General features: G+C 34.3%; 1 protein-coding gene across 2 annotated transcripts in view; it reads left to right on the forward strand.

Annotated features, from left to right (window-relative positions):
* Positions 1-17,397, forward strand: part of LOC116339064 (DE-cadherin) — a 63,747-nt gene that overhangs the window by 7,044 nt on the left and 39,306 nt on the right. For both annotated transcript variants that reach the window (XM_031764698.1, XM_031764697.1), the window contains exons 2-3: positions 10,320-11,118; positions 11,325-14,970. In XM_031764698.1, coding sequence (XP_031620558.1) covers positions 10,320-11,118; positions 11,325-14,548 — 4,023 coding nt within the window. In that variant the 3' untranslated portion in view covers positions 14,549-14,970. The remainder of the gene's footprint in view (positions 1-10,319; positions 11,119-11,324; positions 14,971-17,397) is intronic.

The raw sequence follows: 17,397 nt of genomic DNA on the forward strand, positions 1-17,397 counted from the left end.
CACTCAACTTCATTTAATGCCACTTGTTCGCAAAGTGCTTACACAGTGTTTTTCTTTATGCATTTGTATGCGTGTTCATGTATTCCGCACATAGTTAATGATTTACAATTTTCAAATGCAATTCCACAATTGTGTGGGGAAAAAAACCGCAGCTTGAAAATGGAATTAGCATTCAATTGCGCGACGGTGGAGCAATTTAACCGTCTTTTTTCTTCTCCATTTTGTCAAGAAAATATTTTATCCAATTGCTCCGTTTAAAAAAAAATACAATGGATCTCGATAGATAGATATTTCTGAAAAGCGGATAAAACTAAACTAAACACAGATAAAACTCTAAATTAGATGTCAACATTCTGAGAACCACGTTAAAGAGCCAAGTTGTTGTTGTCACAAATTCGAAATGTACCAAATATCTATGGATGTCCAGTTCCATTGCATGGTTTAAGATTTCTAACTTATTTCGAAATAAATCTACAAACTACCATAATCATATAGTGGTCAAATAAAATATTCAACATTTGTATGGCTATCGATTTGATTACAAGAACTCTTCCTGTCGGCCATTCGTTAATTTATTCATTTTTATCGATTCGCTAATGGTTCGTTCTTGAAAATAAAATTGAAATTCTAACAGACAATTATATACATTCAATGATGAATGCAATTTTGATTTGTAAGCTGGATTTTGTCTTACATTTGAATTCATAATCAATATCGATTGAAATGCTTGCGATATATATAAATAATAATTCGCTAGGTTTTAAATAACATTTTTTTTATGTTTTTTTTTTAAAGAAAAAGCCATCCAATGAACTGAATTTTACATTTTTATTTTATACGATCGATTCTACAAAACTTGCATCGTTAAATATCACATGGGTCGATGTTACTTGAGCACTAGGGTGGTTCGATTTATAAAATTCTTGTCTCACCCTATACTACTGCTGGTAGTCTCTTGAATGTTGTTGAATTGAGATTATCTCTGTATTTTGGTCGACAAAAACACCCGATGAAGGGGAATATTACTTTTATAAATAATCAGTATTTCTTTATGCTCGGAATATGACATGAAAAATGCATTTTAGAAGAGCATGCTCATATATGCGTCTGATATATCAATTGAAATATCGGCTGAATGAATTGAAATGAGCGGTGAGTGCATCGTTTAAGCATTTAAATGGAATTTCTATTTGTATGTATGGATGCAAAAGGAATGTGCACTGTAGAAAACGAAATATGATTGCATCCATAAGTTGATTAATAACTTGATAAAGTGTATAGGGCCTTATCATGGCATAGCGACGCCACAAGCACAAAACAGAAATAAAAAAAAACATATACGGATTTTGGATAGCCACTTAACGCTGGCAATTTGTCGTTATTTCGAGAGAGAGAGAGAGAGAGAGAGAGAGAGAGAGAGAAAGAAAGAGAACTTTTTGGTATATAGGCATTTAACCTTTTGAAATCACCTCAAACAGAATGGCGATGCATGGGATTGGCACAAAATTGGCAATTAGATATGAAAGCTTGCGTGCTCTAATTTCACATTCCTTGATTTATTCCATTTGACATAAAATTGGATTATATTAATACAGATTCATATTTGCCTCTTAAATTGGCAAATATTTTGATTAAAAGTGCATTGTTATCATCATTGGCCCATGGGTATGTGCTCAAATGATGTGGCCCTATCTAAGCATTATGAACATATCAATGTGAGATTTACTAGTTCTCTTTTTCTTTCAACATTTCCGGTTCGGAATTTAAAGTCTTGATGAAATAATCAGTTTTATTCATTTTTCCATTTGAAATCAACCAAAAGAAGCATAAAACGCTTTGAAATCATCATGCTTAAATTTCTGCTGAAAGAGCTAAGTAAAAAAAATAACAATGCAAAAACGAAGAGAACGAGAATAAAAAGCAAACCAGTTTAAAGAGATTAAGGAATTTTATGGTTTTGTTTTGTCCTTAGGCCACTTTCTTCTCTCATTTAAATGTTCGCTTGAGCTTTTCACTATTCCATATTGCACACGCAAATGTATTTACAGGTATTGTATACTGCACAATATTCAATTCGTGCTCTCATTGAGTTTTAAGTAGTGCAAATGCATTTAAACTTGAAAGCGCAGCCATTTTCAATTCGGGTCGAATAAACACGAATAAGAAAGAAAAAAAAAAGACAAGCACAATATCGAAATTGGCATTCGATACACTGGACAGATAGTAAAACGCTATTCATTTTGGCTCATTTTATTTTTCAAGCGCAAAAGATAAAAGTTCAATTGAATGGGATTGTGAAACAAAAGCCAAACAAATCCCAGAAATAGTATTGGCCGATTTAGTATTACCGATAATTTTTTGTATGGCACCTTTTCCTTAAAACAAAAAAAAAAGAGTTGAATTTTCACGCGCTCGATTGATCGCTAAATAAAAGTCAAACACAATCAAAGATGAAATGCAAATGCAAACACAATATATTTATTTGTGTATGTATGTTATTTGTATACCAACAAAAGCTAAAGCTTGCAGCCAAGCAATGAATTGAATGAATCACAAAAAAACATGTTGACGCTGATTTTTTTTAGCTCGAAAAGAGCGTATGCGCTTACATATTCATCCATGAATTCCAATTAATACTTGTGTGTAGCACAATACATTCGCATTTTGAGTTGGAAAAAAAGAGACACGAAAAAGACATAGAAAAAAAACGAGAGCCAAAAGCAAGCCAACAAAGATCATCAGATATGAATTTTAAATTGAAGTTTATGTGGTTGGTGATTTTTTTTTTTGTTTAACACAAAGTCATAACATAACGGAGCATTTGTACAATCTTTGCCCGTTGATTCGTATCTCGTGTAAATGAGCAAGAAATGGATTTGTTGGCTTTTACTTGTGTGAAGCATGAATCATGAGTCGAACGCCAAACAATCTTATGAGTAATCAAAGCCGTACGACAGCAACGTTTGCGTTTGTATACGTTTTCAATGTGTGTGATTGCATGCTTCACACATATATGCAAGCACATAACTACGAATGTTATTCACTCAGTTTCAAAAACTATACGTGTATTATTACTGGATTTGGCGTTTTTCATTCTCATTCTCATCTAACGCACGACATTCTCAAAACAGATCACAATACTTAAACTGTATGTCACGTTCAACAATATTATGCTAATAAACGTGTGCTCGTTATGTTTAACGTAGTTATTTAAAATATTGAAATAGCTGCTTTCGTATCGCATCATATCGCATAGAGACAGAGCTATGATCTCATGCGCACATCGAATGAACAACAAAAAAAACCTTTTTACTAGCATTAATTCGAGCTGAGTGGGCAATAATCAAATGCGTTTAGTTGATTTCAATCGAAATATAAATTACATTGTTATGAATTAAAGCCGCAAAGACATTTTGAATGGGAACATTGCATCGCGCGAGCGTATACCAAAATAGAACAATAATATTTATAAAAAAACGTCCATTGGCTCTATAATCGCATTTGATAAAGGATTTCATACAAAAATATGTTCACAATAGTGTTATGGTATCTATTTTTCAAATTTGTTTGTTTGATACGATTGTATCTGCTTAGTTGTATGATGTCGAACTTCGATTTTTTTTTGGTTTTGAACGAATATGACATTTAACTTTAGCGGCTTAATGATCACATTTCAATGACCACATTATAAACAAAACCGACTTTGTTCATGTATTGGAATTAATGTACATATATATATATAACTTAACATATTTTCACAGTCATTGATTTCCGTCTATATTTTGCTTCAAATGTTCCGAATAAATGGAACACGATCGTGAAGCAATTTACAAAGCATATCATAATCATCGGCATAAGTGATTAAAAAAATATGAAGTAATTATAGATGCACGATTTTACTTTTCATTTTTTTTTTTTTTGTCTTCTGTTTCTTTTATTTCTCTGTGTAAGTTTTAGAATGTCGAACAAAACCCAGTGCGTTTATGTTCAGTATAGATTCAAACAGTGTTGTATTTCTTTTTTCCTCAACTGTGCCAAGATTGCTTTTACTTTAAGTCCAACCATTCTGGAATGAAGTAGCGGTCTGACAATTTGCGAACTTTATTCATTAATGCCGTTCACAAATTAAAGGGTAGAAATAACTCAATTATATTACATTTTGAGTTGATGGAGCCAATATATATTTTTTTTTTCCTCTGCAATATTCAATGCATATAATTGACGTTTACTATATATCGGCTATGCGTGCTCGAATCTAACCCAATTTTCAATGTAACAAATCAATAACAGCTCACTTCACATATATGATACGAATTGATGTTTGGCACAAATGGGCACGAATAATAATTTTCTAATCTTTTTCAACAGTAGAACGATTGTATAAAGCGTAACAATGTTGAAACGATTTTCTTTTCAACATATATCAAGAGCTCCCATTCTATGTACCAGTATGATGCTCACTGATAAATCAGCAATAAATTTTCCCCGAACTGTTACATTTTTCGTTTAACACATTTTAAAATAATTCAATTGTTTCCGAAGGATTTTAGTTTTGTTACACATTCTTCGTTATCAAGTGGTTTTGTGCAATGGAAATTATTCGTGTCTGAATGCGTGGAGGAAGTTCACCCAAAGATATATTACAAATAATAAATTTAACTTCTACACATGTATGTTATCGATTCATGAACGCAACTGCAAGTTAAAATCTTGAAAATCGATTGATAAGCACGTCATATCAACTATTTGCTTGTGTTCAGTTTGCTTGTTTAAGTCACCAGAAAGATACATGTTTAATCCTTGGAATTTGGAGTGTCCGCATCCAAAGTGAAAACTTCAACCAAATGGATTGTCGGCAAATCAGAACAATGGTTGCAGAATAGCAATTATCTTACTTACTTAAACGATGCCAAAACGCCCCCCTCCACCCAAAAAAAAAACAAACGACGCTCGTTTTAAATATGTATGTTTACATATTGTGAAATAGTAAATGTAACTGGAGTAACAGCTCATTGTAATTTTGCAAAGATGTGATGCACTTGCATAAAGCATGAAATTTTTACGCCTCTTTTCCTTTCATCTGTATACGTTGGTTTCGCTTTTGCTCACTTTCTAATACTTCTGCTTCTTTTCTCTCTCTCTCTCTCTCTCTCTCTCTCTCTCTCTCTCTCTCTCTCTCTCTCTCTCTCTCTTCTTCTTCTTCTTCTTCTTCTTCTTTTGAAACGAAATACGATAAACAAGAGCGATATGTTTTTAGAAAATTGGAAAAAAAAATCAGCTAAAAAATTGTGGTAAATGGAAAAAATCGTTTCAATAGGATCAACAATCGATAAATAAATCATAGTTGCATGCATAAACGATTTGAACGTTGCACGAGTGAGAGTGGTCTACATAACAAAAGAACTATTTAATACTTTATTGAATACGAAATGCAATTGAATGCAAACACTCCGTACAAAACAGTTCAATAGTGTTAAAATAATTGAAGCCCAAGTCGTATATGAGCTCGTATTAAGTATAAATTACGCACGAATAGTAACGCAGCAAAATAAAGATACGAGGCAACTGTAGATGTGTCGATGTGTGGCCCGTGTGAAATGTGAACCTTTATCGGCTACGTTCAACAGTTGGTTCAGTTGAAAATGCAAATGCTGCTCATAAACGAAAGCGAACTATTACATTTTGTTACAACAGTCCAACCAGAATATTATGAACGTATCCATTTATGTTAATCAAAGTAACAGTCATTCGGTTGCGTATACATTTCGAAATATAATGCGTGTTTGTGTCTGTGTTTCGGGTGGAGATAGTTTTGAATCGGCACAATATGTTATGTTGGTTTCCTGATGCTTGTCAATGCATCATTCTACATCGATGTAATTGCAACATGAATGCACTCATTTCAAAATCTCAAATGTCACAATCAACTCATGTGTCTTCGTTGTATAAATCCGCTTAATTTTTGCCATCTGAATCCATTTTGATGTAATTTACATGCATCCCACTCATATACAACTCGTATATGTCCACATAAATTTGGAATGTTCAAAGATTCAAAATGTAATTGAATTGACAAAAAATAAAATTGTGCATTACGTTTGGAGCGCTTCCAGAATCATTCAAAATCAGCGCATTTCAGCACATTTAAATAGCGCCATGTACACACATTCCCCATGTGGAAAAAAGATTGATTATCGCCTTCAAACTGTCTAAATGTGATTGTTTCATCAAAAACCAGACAGATTATAGTCAATGTTTGGTTTTAGACGACTCTACGTCCCAAATTAGCCAACTGACTTCATTTGAAAAAGTTGTATAAAAAAACTGGTTTCGACTTAGCCTCTCTACATATACATTCGGTTGACTGTTATTCACTTTTTTGCACACGGGTACATTAACAACGTTTAACCGTGTCACACAATAAAATGCCAAATAAGTTCAAATTGAAATAAACAAACAAATGAAATTCGTCCGATATAATGTTGCATATGAAGACTACAAAGTACATATATGTTGTTATAGACAAAAGGCGGAAAGAAACAATTACACACCAATATAGTGTGTAGAGAATAAGCACGCTCTCGGCACAGGCACAATCCACGTTCACACTCAGTAATTATGAATGTATACAGAGAGACCGTGTGCATCGATTTTCATTACAAAAAAAAAGTATAATTATATTTAAACAAAAACAGAGAACAAGCAGCATTTACCACCATTTGAAAGAACCGTCATCAGTTCAAATTCAGAGTGTCAAATGGGAAACATTTTTAACTAAGGATCAACTTCATTCATTATTTAACTGTTGCATGTTTCATGTTTTTATGGTTGTTTTCATTTTCATTTTCGAGAAAAAAAAAAAACATAACTGAATATTGCATAATTAACCAAAGTGCATATCGAAATGAATCGAAACGCATAAGCTGGCTCCAAACATCGTTTTATATTAATAGAACTGATTTTTTACGCAGATTGAATTTGAAAAGTATATTTCTTGTACTTGTGTTTTCATTCTTGTTCCATGGAACGTATCATTATTCTAATATGTGATTTTGGACAAAGTTCAAGTTATCTTTCTTCATGTCATTCTTCGCCAATTCTATTTCGTTGTTGTATTCGTATCATGAATAAATTATTTGAGGACAACGCCTCTGAAATTCTCCGAAATCTATGTTGCTGTTGAATTTTCTTATGTACATCGTGCGTCGGTTCGATGCGATTCAATTTAATTACAATTGCATTGCGGCCCGAGAGACAAATCAATCGACAAGTTGACAGCATCAAGATACACCAGAACACACATAAAATAACACCAAAGAGTATATATATCAGTAACGTAGCGACACATCCTCTATTGCAAATGCAAAACATTTGAATTATAACAATAGGCTGTTCACATTTTGAATACATTGAAAATTGCACACTTTCCCTCTCTCTCTCTCTCTCTCTCTCTCTCACTCTATTTCTGTGGTGATCGTTATCTTTTATGTTGACGTAGATATTATTGTGGCTGCTGCTCCCATCGATATTGCTACCGTATTTTAACACACGAATACTAAAATCCGATATAAAACTTTTGTGAATCATGCAGAAAGAACGCATTCGTGAGGCGCGTTTTTTCACTCTCTTCTTCATACGAAACATACATACAAACAACTACTTGAGACTGATTAATGACTTACTTTGGTATTCGATAGTATAGTTTGTTCTTTGGCAAAATGCGAGAAAACGCACGTTTTCTTTTTTTTAAATCTTAGCAAAAGTCCAATGTACGCGGTTTAATGGACTCGTTTCCGATTTCACATTTTAAATAGTAATTTTTTTTTTCTTGACGGTCAATTTGGTTTCCACGTTCGTTGTGTTGTGTGTATTTCTGTTTGTATGTATTTTTCTTCATTTCAAGTTTCTTCCTCTTCTTTTTCTCACTCTCACATTGCGCTCGATCGTGATGATTGCGCTGATGGATCTTGGTGCGTCTTACATTGTAATATTTATATTCTGGCGTGTTGTTTTTACGACCATTTAATATCTTTCCTTCTTCGTTCGTCTTTCGTATATATATCTTTTTTCCGTTTTCTTGTATATTCAAGATTCCCATGCGTACATTTAATACATAGTTAATTCCTCAAAATTCTTGGGATCTGAATTACGCGCTCCCTTCAAATTTATTTAACTATTTTCAAATTTCTTCGTACGTGTTAACTACAAACAATAAACGAACTGTACTTTTTATTGTGTGAGTGTAAAATCTACAGAAGAAAATACAGAATATGACTATTATGACGGAATATTATGACTATGTATGTGTATAACAAGCAGTGTTCAAATACAATAACAAAATGTCATTACGAATTCAAAATGAATTACATGATGTTTTGCAAATGCCGTTTTATTTTCTCGGGTCGATAAAATTGGAACAATTGAAATGCCAAGAGCAATTCTCAAGTCATGAACTATCACTACTGACTCTGTAGCTGTCTATAACTTTTTTCTTCTTTTTTTAAACAAGTCAATTTCATGGATTTCATTTAGCACGAATATTTCAATTTTAGTGAAGAACTCAGCTCTGTCTCTATTCTCTGGGCTGAAAGTCATCCATTGCCAAAACAGTGAATAAATATCATGAATACGAAATGTTGCCGATCCAAATTGGATCAAAATGTAATTGAATACAAATCGCACCATTTCTTTTCCCATGAATATAAATAAAAAAAAGCACGTAGAATCTGACATTAATTAACGAACAAAATAAAACAAAACATAAGATTTGAATCACAGTCCATAAAACGTTTACAAACGATTTGGATAAGTGTTTTTTTTTTTTTTTGGGAGAGGGGAGAAGTATATTCTAATTTGAACTGAATTTTCCCGATATTTTTTTTATTCTTTATGACTTCATTTGTAAATGTATGTATTATAATCGTAGCACGGTCAACGGCATTGATGATGACAATAATGGGCATAATAATCGTCGCCATAGCTAAATGCCAAAATATATATATTGAAAAGAGTAGAAGAAATTATAGCAAAAAAAGAACATAGTAATCACTTCCATGCCCGATTCCGTTATTTCCATTGATATGTAACGAGCCGCTGAAAAATGCTCGTTGATTCCGTAATCGTGAAAATGGTCAAAGTTCTCTTTTTTTCATGCCATAACATTGAAGTGATTTCAATGCCGAAACGGATAAAGTAAAATAGAGAGAAAATACAAGCGCAACGATTTAATTCGCTGAAATAACTATAATCGCATGCCGTTAGATGACGAACACCGGGCTGATTCATGTAGAAATTTGGATATGGCATCCATTGCTGTTCAAGTGTGAATAAAGAAACGATTCATAGCATCGAAAAAAGTCTCATGAACGAAAAAAAGAAAGAGAGACGACGGTGTGTAGAGTAATCGTGCAATTGACTGAGCCATCAGAGTGTCTAACAATTAAATTATTTTATTCTTGTGATTTTCAATGTAGTTTTTATTTATCCATACTCTGGCGTTAGTTTAAATTAATTTTTTGCTTTCTTCGCAAGTCATAAAAACAAATGTGCATTGGGCAACACACCACATCACATTCGTTCGTTGAATGAACCAAAATAATTTCTTGATAACATATTTATTTCAAATTTTAGTGCTAGTCGAACGAAGTGAAAACTCAAAAAAAGCGAACCATATCATGGCAAGACTTTTACAATTACAACGTTATCGAAGACTGGTTGGATTTATTGGCTCATTTCAGTTCGTTTCGGTTTTCTCCTATCTATTCATCTCTATCCACATAGTTCCATGATTTGAAACACGAATTGGGTTGTATTGCAAGAAAATATTCGATCAACTCGTCTTCTATAATTGTATGAGGAGTATGTGAATATACATTTGCCCGAAATTAATTTAAAAAAAATGGTATATTATCCCCGATTTATTTGTTTTAACGATGATGATTCGGAACATATTTCGTAATGCACAACCAGATGTTGAACAAAGCGCACAGAAATTTGGATGAGAACAATACAATGCATGCTTTACATAGTTCCGAAAGAATTATCGGTAGCCAAAAAGTTGTGCCAATACTTGTTACTGTACGAAACACATCTATTGTTCTAAAAATGGCTTATGACGCAATCATTGTGACCACACATTTACGCATTCCAATTTCCATTTGACTTATTATTCTTATTTGTTATCGTCAATTGAAAATGTAAACCAACACAATGTTCGATTTGAAACGTATAAATCCGCTTGACCAACAATCTCTATCCACTGAATTCCAATTGATAACTGATGTTCATTTCTTTTTTTTTCTTCTTTCATTTTCATATAGGTTTACGTAACAGTTCGAGCAACAGACAATGGACGACCACCACTCGATGATGTATGCACATTTAAAATTACCATCGAAGACATAAACGATAATCCACCCGTGTTCGATAAAGTGAAATATGAACAATCAATACCAGCCGATTTGCCAGTGAATAAAGTTGTGATGCCAATCACATCGTACGATTTTGATGATGGTGAAAATAGCATCATCAAATACGAATTGATGCCAGAAAAAGACTATCGATACTTTCGCATCGATGAAAACAATGGTTTAATTTACCTATCGCAACCAATTGATCGTCGCCCGGGCGCATATTACAATGTTGTTGTGCGTGCTTCCAATATTGTACCCGATAGTCCGCAAGATGCTCAAACCGATGTACGCATTAAAGTTATTGAATCTCACAAAAAGCCGCCAATTTTCTTGGATTGGCCCACATCACCGATTTATTTGCAAGAGAATTTTACTGATTATAGCAAAAGTTTGGTGACCGTGCGTGCAATGTCGAATGTACCCGATAAATCGGGTGTCATTTTTGAATTGATAACCGGTCGTACGGAGCAGACAAACAGCAAAAAAACATTTGTGTTTAATCAAAGTGATGACACAGCAACAATCAGTTTAGGTAAATCGCTCGATTACGAGGTCATCACCGAATACACGCTAACAATGAGCGTCCGAAATACATGGGATTCAAGCGCTGAAGTTATCATCAAAATTAAAATCGAAGATGTTAATGATAACATTCCGTATTTTACGGAAGTTACAAGTGGCTCGATTTTGGAAAATGAACCACCCGGTAAGTCTTGTTTTGAATAAGTCATTTACACACAAACATCCCATTCGATACGGTTTCGTTAACTGTTGTTACATTCGATTTTCAATAAATCGATATTAAGAATAGAATACATTTGAATTAATAGTTGCGTAGCAACACGTTCAATTCTCCAATAAATGGATAGATTAAAAAAATAAATAAATTCATTTGAATTAATTACTTGACAGGTACTCCGGTAATGCAGGTCGGTGCATTAGATATGGATGGAACATCGGCAAATAATATTGTTTCATTCGAATTGGCTGATCATACGGATCTCTTTACCATTGATCGACATACTGGTAACATCACAGCACTTACAACATTTGATCGAGAAGAACGCGACTATTATAATGTAAAAGTAATTGCCACCGATAATGCGCCATCGAGTCTTTACAATTCCGGCAAACCAAATGTGGGACAACAAGTATTTCGCATTGAGATTGCGGATAAAAATGATCATGCACCACATTTCGAGAGTCCACAGTATGTTGTCAGCAATTTACTTGAAGATGTTAATCAAAATTACAAAGTTGTTGAAGTGAAAGCGGTTGATGACGATGCAGCATCGCAAATTGTCTATACCATTGTTAACGGAAACATTGGCAATGCATTCAAAATTGACAGTATTACCGGTATAATAAGTGTGAACGCCACTCTGGACTATGAAAATATTACGGACTATTCGTTGCGTGTACGTGCTTATGATGGAATTTATGATGATTTCACAATGGTTAAAATATCAATCGAGAACATAAACGATAATCCACCAGTATTTGTGCAAGAAAAATACAGCACTACAATAAACGAAGAACAAATTATTGAGGAATGCATTTTGAATATTGAGGCTTTTGATCCGGATATCAAAGACCGATCAGCACCACAGTACATTAAATATTTTATTGTTAAAGAAGAACAACAACCATTATTATCAATTGATACAACTGGATGTTTGCGAACACTGAAGCCGCTCGATCGCGATGCGCCAGCTGGGCATAAAAATTGGCAAATTGTTATTGCAGCGGTCGATGAAGACGGAAAAGGTTTGAGGAAATCAACCGAAGTAATTGTCACATTGAATGATATTAATGACAATGCACCATTCCTAACGAATCATATGCCAGTCATTTGGTATGAAAATCAACAAGCTGGAAACATTGTTCAATTGACAGCCGACGACTACGATGAACCGAAAAATGGTGCACCATTCTCTTATGCCATTGATTCGAATGCAAGTGATGATATTCAACGGAAATTCAGTGTGGTTAATGAGAATTTAGTTGCATTAGATGTTTACGATCGTGAAGAGCAAAAGGAGTATTTTATTCCGATTATGGTCACTGATTCGGGCTATCCAGATCACATGAAAAATGTCAGCATTTTACATTTGATTATTGGCGATGTAAATGATAATCCAATGAAAGAAGGCAAGAGTAACATTTTTGTATACAATTACAAGGGCGAAGCGCCCGACACCGAAATCGGTCGTGTTTATGTTGAAGATCCGGATGACTGGGATTTGCCAGACAAGATATTTAAGTGGAAAGAAACCGATCATCGATTTGAATTGAAAGACGGTATGATTACGCTGCGCGAGGGAACACCGCCGGGCGTTTATAATCTATCCTTCACGGTAACCGAAGAAAGTCTGTTTGTACCAAGGCACAGTGTTGATGCTCAAGTGACTGTTACAGTGAAAGAGATACCCGAAGAAGCTGTTGACAAAAGTGGTTCGATTCGTCTATTCGGAATAACCGCTGAAGAATTTATCAGACCAAAACGACAAGCAAATGGTAACGAAATTAGCTTGAAAGATCAATTCGGAAATAGTTTGGCTCGTATACTAAATGTATCAATTGAGAATGTTGACGTTTTCACTGTGTTAAAGAATGACAACGCATCTGTATTGGACGTTCGATTCTCGGCACATGGCAGCCCATACTATGAAGCTGAACGACTCAATGGAAAAGTGCTGTTGAACCAGCATGCGCTTGAAAAGGAGCTTGGAATTCGAATGTTAATGGTGAATATTGATGAATGTCTTATCGAGCGTAACAAATGTCAAGGAGCCTGCACAAATGTGCTTCATAAATCTAGTGTTCCATTGCTGGTGTATACAAATACAACATCATTTGTGGGCGTAAATGCATTCATTCAGGCCGAGTGTACGTGTAGTGCTCCTGCGCGGCCTGTCTGTCTAAACGGCGGAACATTGCTCAGCGATTTTTGCATATGTCCAGAAGGTTTTGAAGGACCACATTGTGAGATAATCAGTGTTGGTTTTAATGGCAATGGATATGCCATGTATCCATCGATCAATCCTTGCGATTCTATGAAAATAACACTTGATGTTATTCCAAATTTAGATCATGGATTAATCATGTACATTGGACCCATTAATTATAATCCATTGTTGCCAGTATCCGATTTTCTGTCACTCGAACTGATCAATGGATATCCAGTTTTGTATATCGATTATGGCACTGGAACAACGAAAATCGAACACAAACAGATTAAATTCGTGTCCGGAAAATTGCATCAAATTGAAATTTTATTACAAAAAACGAGCATTGAAATGACCGTGGACAATTGTAAAATGTCGAATTGCTTGACGTTGGGCGCGCCAGTTGGACCAAATGAATTTTTAAATGTAAATGCACCGCTACAATTGGGTGGTGCTGCCACTGATCTCAGAGCACTTGCAATGCGTTTCAATTGGGCCCATATACCGACAACCAAAGGCTATCACGGATGCATCAAGAATTTAACAGTTGATGGTCGTACATACAACATTGGTACGCCAAGCTTATCAAAGAATGCCGATCCAGGATGTCAACGTTCGGTTGCGGTTGCCGTTTCATTTGGAATTAATACAAACTTTTTGATTGCAATTCTTGTATGCTTGGCCATTTTGCTTGTTCTATTCTTGGCTGTGGTCGTACACAAACGACACCACGACGGATGGCATGAAAAAGATATGGACGATATTCGCGAAACAATTATCAATTACGAAGATGAAGGTGGCGGCGAACGAGACACCGACTACGATTTAAATGTACTGCGATCGCCTCCAATCTATGAAGATAAATCATTTGTCAAAGATCATATGTTGCGTCAAGAGCCGCATGACGTTGTACCCGATATTGGTGGCTTTTTGGTTGACAAAAAAGACACATGCGATAAAGACACCGATGCCCATCCACTCGACGATGTTCGACATTATGCATACGAAGGTGATGGCAATAGTTCACGCAGCAGTCTATCTAGTTTGGCATCTTGTACAGATGATAATGATTTAAGTTTTGATTATTTGTCGAATTTCGGGCCAAGATTCCGAAAATTGGCCGATATGTATGGTGAAGAACCGTCCGATGTTGATTCAGCTGTTGACGACGAAGACTGGAGAATATGATCTTATTCAATGTACGTGTATTCACGTTATTAAGAACGAAATCCCAACAAAAACAACAACAACAACTAAAAACTATCTACAAAATCGAATAGCGAACATTTATTATGAATCATTTGCATCACGAAAAAATTGAATGCGAATAAAACACAAAAACAACAACAAAAAATACAAACTCAATTCAATCGAACATTTTCAATCTAAGGTGCCAAAATCATCTCAATGATAAACATCAAGCAACAGCGCACCATCACCGAATAGATTGAATTACGTCGAACAAAGCAAGCATGAAACAAAACAACAACAAAAACAAAAAGGCAGCAACAACAGCAGCTAATAAAAATAGTTCTACGTTAAATTATAAAACATAAGGAAAACTCAATCATATAAGTAGTCGCATCGCCAAAGACTTCATTAACTGACAAGTAAGTACGAACCGCTTGAAGAACATATTATACTATTTGCATTGCTCACTGTTATCCAATTTGAATCATAACTATTCTTATTCCGATATGGTTGATTATGCTCATATTTTTTCTTTCTCCGTCTATCTCTATACGTACATCGGAAATATTAAATGTTAAAGAGGCGTCGTATGCGATTTCAATCCATGGCATTTCAATTGAAAAATGCCTGTGTGCACTACCACAGTTGTGAACCACTGTGGGTTTTTTTTAAATGGAGTATAATGTTTGAGTGCGTACATGCGTGTGTTTGTTTGTGTGTGTTTTTTATTCATTTAGATACTTCAATTCGGACTAACCAGATGAATCCCACTGACTTTTTACGTCAAAAAAGATTATTATCTGTTGGGTTTGGAGAAGTGCACAGCATGCAGTACATATTTTCAAACGCTGTCTAATCCAACACATTAATTTCAATCATATATGTTTTCGATTTTATTCAACTTCAATTCTCCCTGCTCGCGTTCATTAAATTCAATTAAATCACTGTTGTATGAAGAAGAAAAAACTCAAACACGCACGCAGCCATGCAAACTGTTCGCTATAAAGAACATATTTGGAATTCAGACTGTATTTTTTGTTTTTGTTTTTTGATTAAACGTCAAAATGATAGCTCTTCATAGCCCAGGGCAATTATTTTTACAAATAAACAAGTTTGGTCGAGATAATTCAAACAGCATATTGAGAAGAAAAAAAATCCCAATAAATTTTCCAAATAATTTATCATTTTATTGAAATTAATTGACTTATTTTTCGGGATAAGAGGGACAGAAGAGAGTTTGGGATGCATTACGTGTAATCACTATAAAACGAAGAAAAAAAGGGAGAAATGCAGGCAAGCAGTAAGTTATTTCAACAAACCACCATCATTCCGTGCCACTGAATACAATGAACTTTTAATCAGCATCTTGAATTCAATCGAAATCATTTCGTTGGTAGAGATAGCTTAACAGATAAAGTAATTGATCGAAATAAAACGAGAGCTATAAAAACACATTTTGATCTTAAAATTCCCAATAACATTTAAGCAAAACATTGTCTGAATAAATGCATCGGTGATTGACAGGACCCGTAGCGTGTCCATTCCCCTGTTCACATCAATTGAATCAGCAGAATATCAACAAAGGAGTAATCGTTTTCATTCGATTGCTCTTTATTTTGTTGTCAGATGCATTTGCACTTTTATTTGGAATTCTTTTGACTTTCGAAAAGACAATGATAAAAGAAATGAATATGCAATTGATTGGATGCATTTCGAGACCAAGTCATTGATGTTGTCACTTGCAATGAGTCAGTCCAATTTCTTTCTATCTGCACAAAAGAGTTTGGTTTGAATGGAATCAGGTATTGAATGTACAATTCCAAGATATATATTTACTTGAAGAAAAAAAAATAGTTACTTATTATATTAGAAAGAGAAAGAGAAAAGCGATGAAGATAATTTCCACTTTGAAATTCATTCTTGATTTTAACTTCATTCTATTTTGTCGGTTAGAAACTTGACTTAAAACATCTTTTGTTAAGCATTACACGCCGCCGATTTCTATATTTGGAGAAGTTTTTGTCTATATACAACTCACAGATTATATGATTCACCAAAGTGCCTTACGAATTTTTTCTTCGTTTTTTTACTTTCCATTCTACATCATTTGAGCATTGATCAACTCAATGTGTCTCGACGATAATATTTATATAGTTATGACGAAGTATTTGTATAGAAAATGAAAAATCCAGCTTGATCGCGGATGCTACTTAAATTTTGAGATGAATTTGTTTGTTTGTACGGTCAAATTTGATAAAAAGAAGATATTCTCTTCAAAAATGGTTTGGTCCAAATGTTTGGCAAGTAATTGAATCTAAAGAAACTTCGCTCAAAGCCATGATACAACTGTCCTATTTTTCCATATGTTCTATATTATGTCGGGCTTACAACACCCTTCGTGTGCAAATGTATGATAACGAACGAATATTTATTATATTTACCAAATAACGAACAAAAGCTTTGGATTTAAATTTTTCCAGCACTGTTTCAAATTAATTTTCTGTGTTTAAACATTCATAACTATAAAGCAAACAATTAAAGCAACAACAACGACAGGTATGAGAAAGAGTTACCGCTGCACACACCAAACTCAAAGTACTCATCGAATAGTCAATGACTCTCAAAATAAACCAAAATCGTTGTTAACGCAAACGGACGTTTTTTTTTTTCATTATTCGTTTGTTTCATTTTGCTCTCAACTGCTTTCCGTTTATTGGATTATGCAAGTTGATGAAGGATTCATAAACAAACCAACAAAAAAATAAATAAAATAAAGGGAGTATATCTAGGGGATAACCATGAATTGCAGATCGAATAATTTATAATAATAAACGCTATTTCTCTCT

Source organism: Contarinia nasturtii, unplaced genomic scaffold (assembly GCF_009176525.2).
Source record: "Contarinia nasturtii isolate CC-2019 unplaced genomic scaffold, AAFC_CNas_1.1 Cnas_scaffold_493, whole genome shotgun sequence".
Lineage (NCBI taxonomy): Eukaryota > Metazoa > Arthropoda > Insecta > Diptera > Cecidomyiidae > Contarinia > Contarinia nasturtii.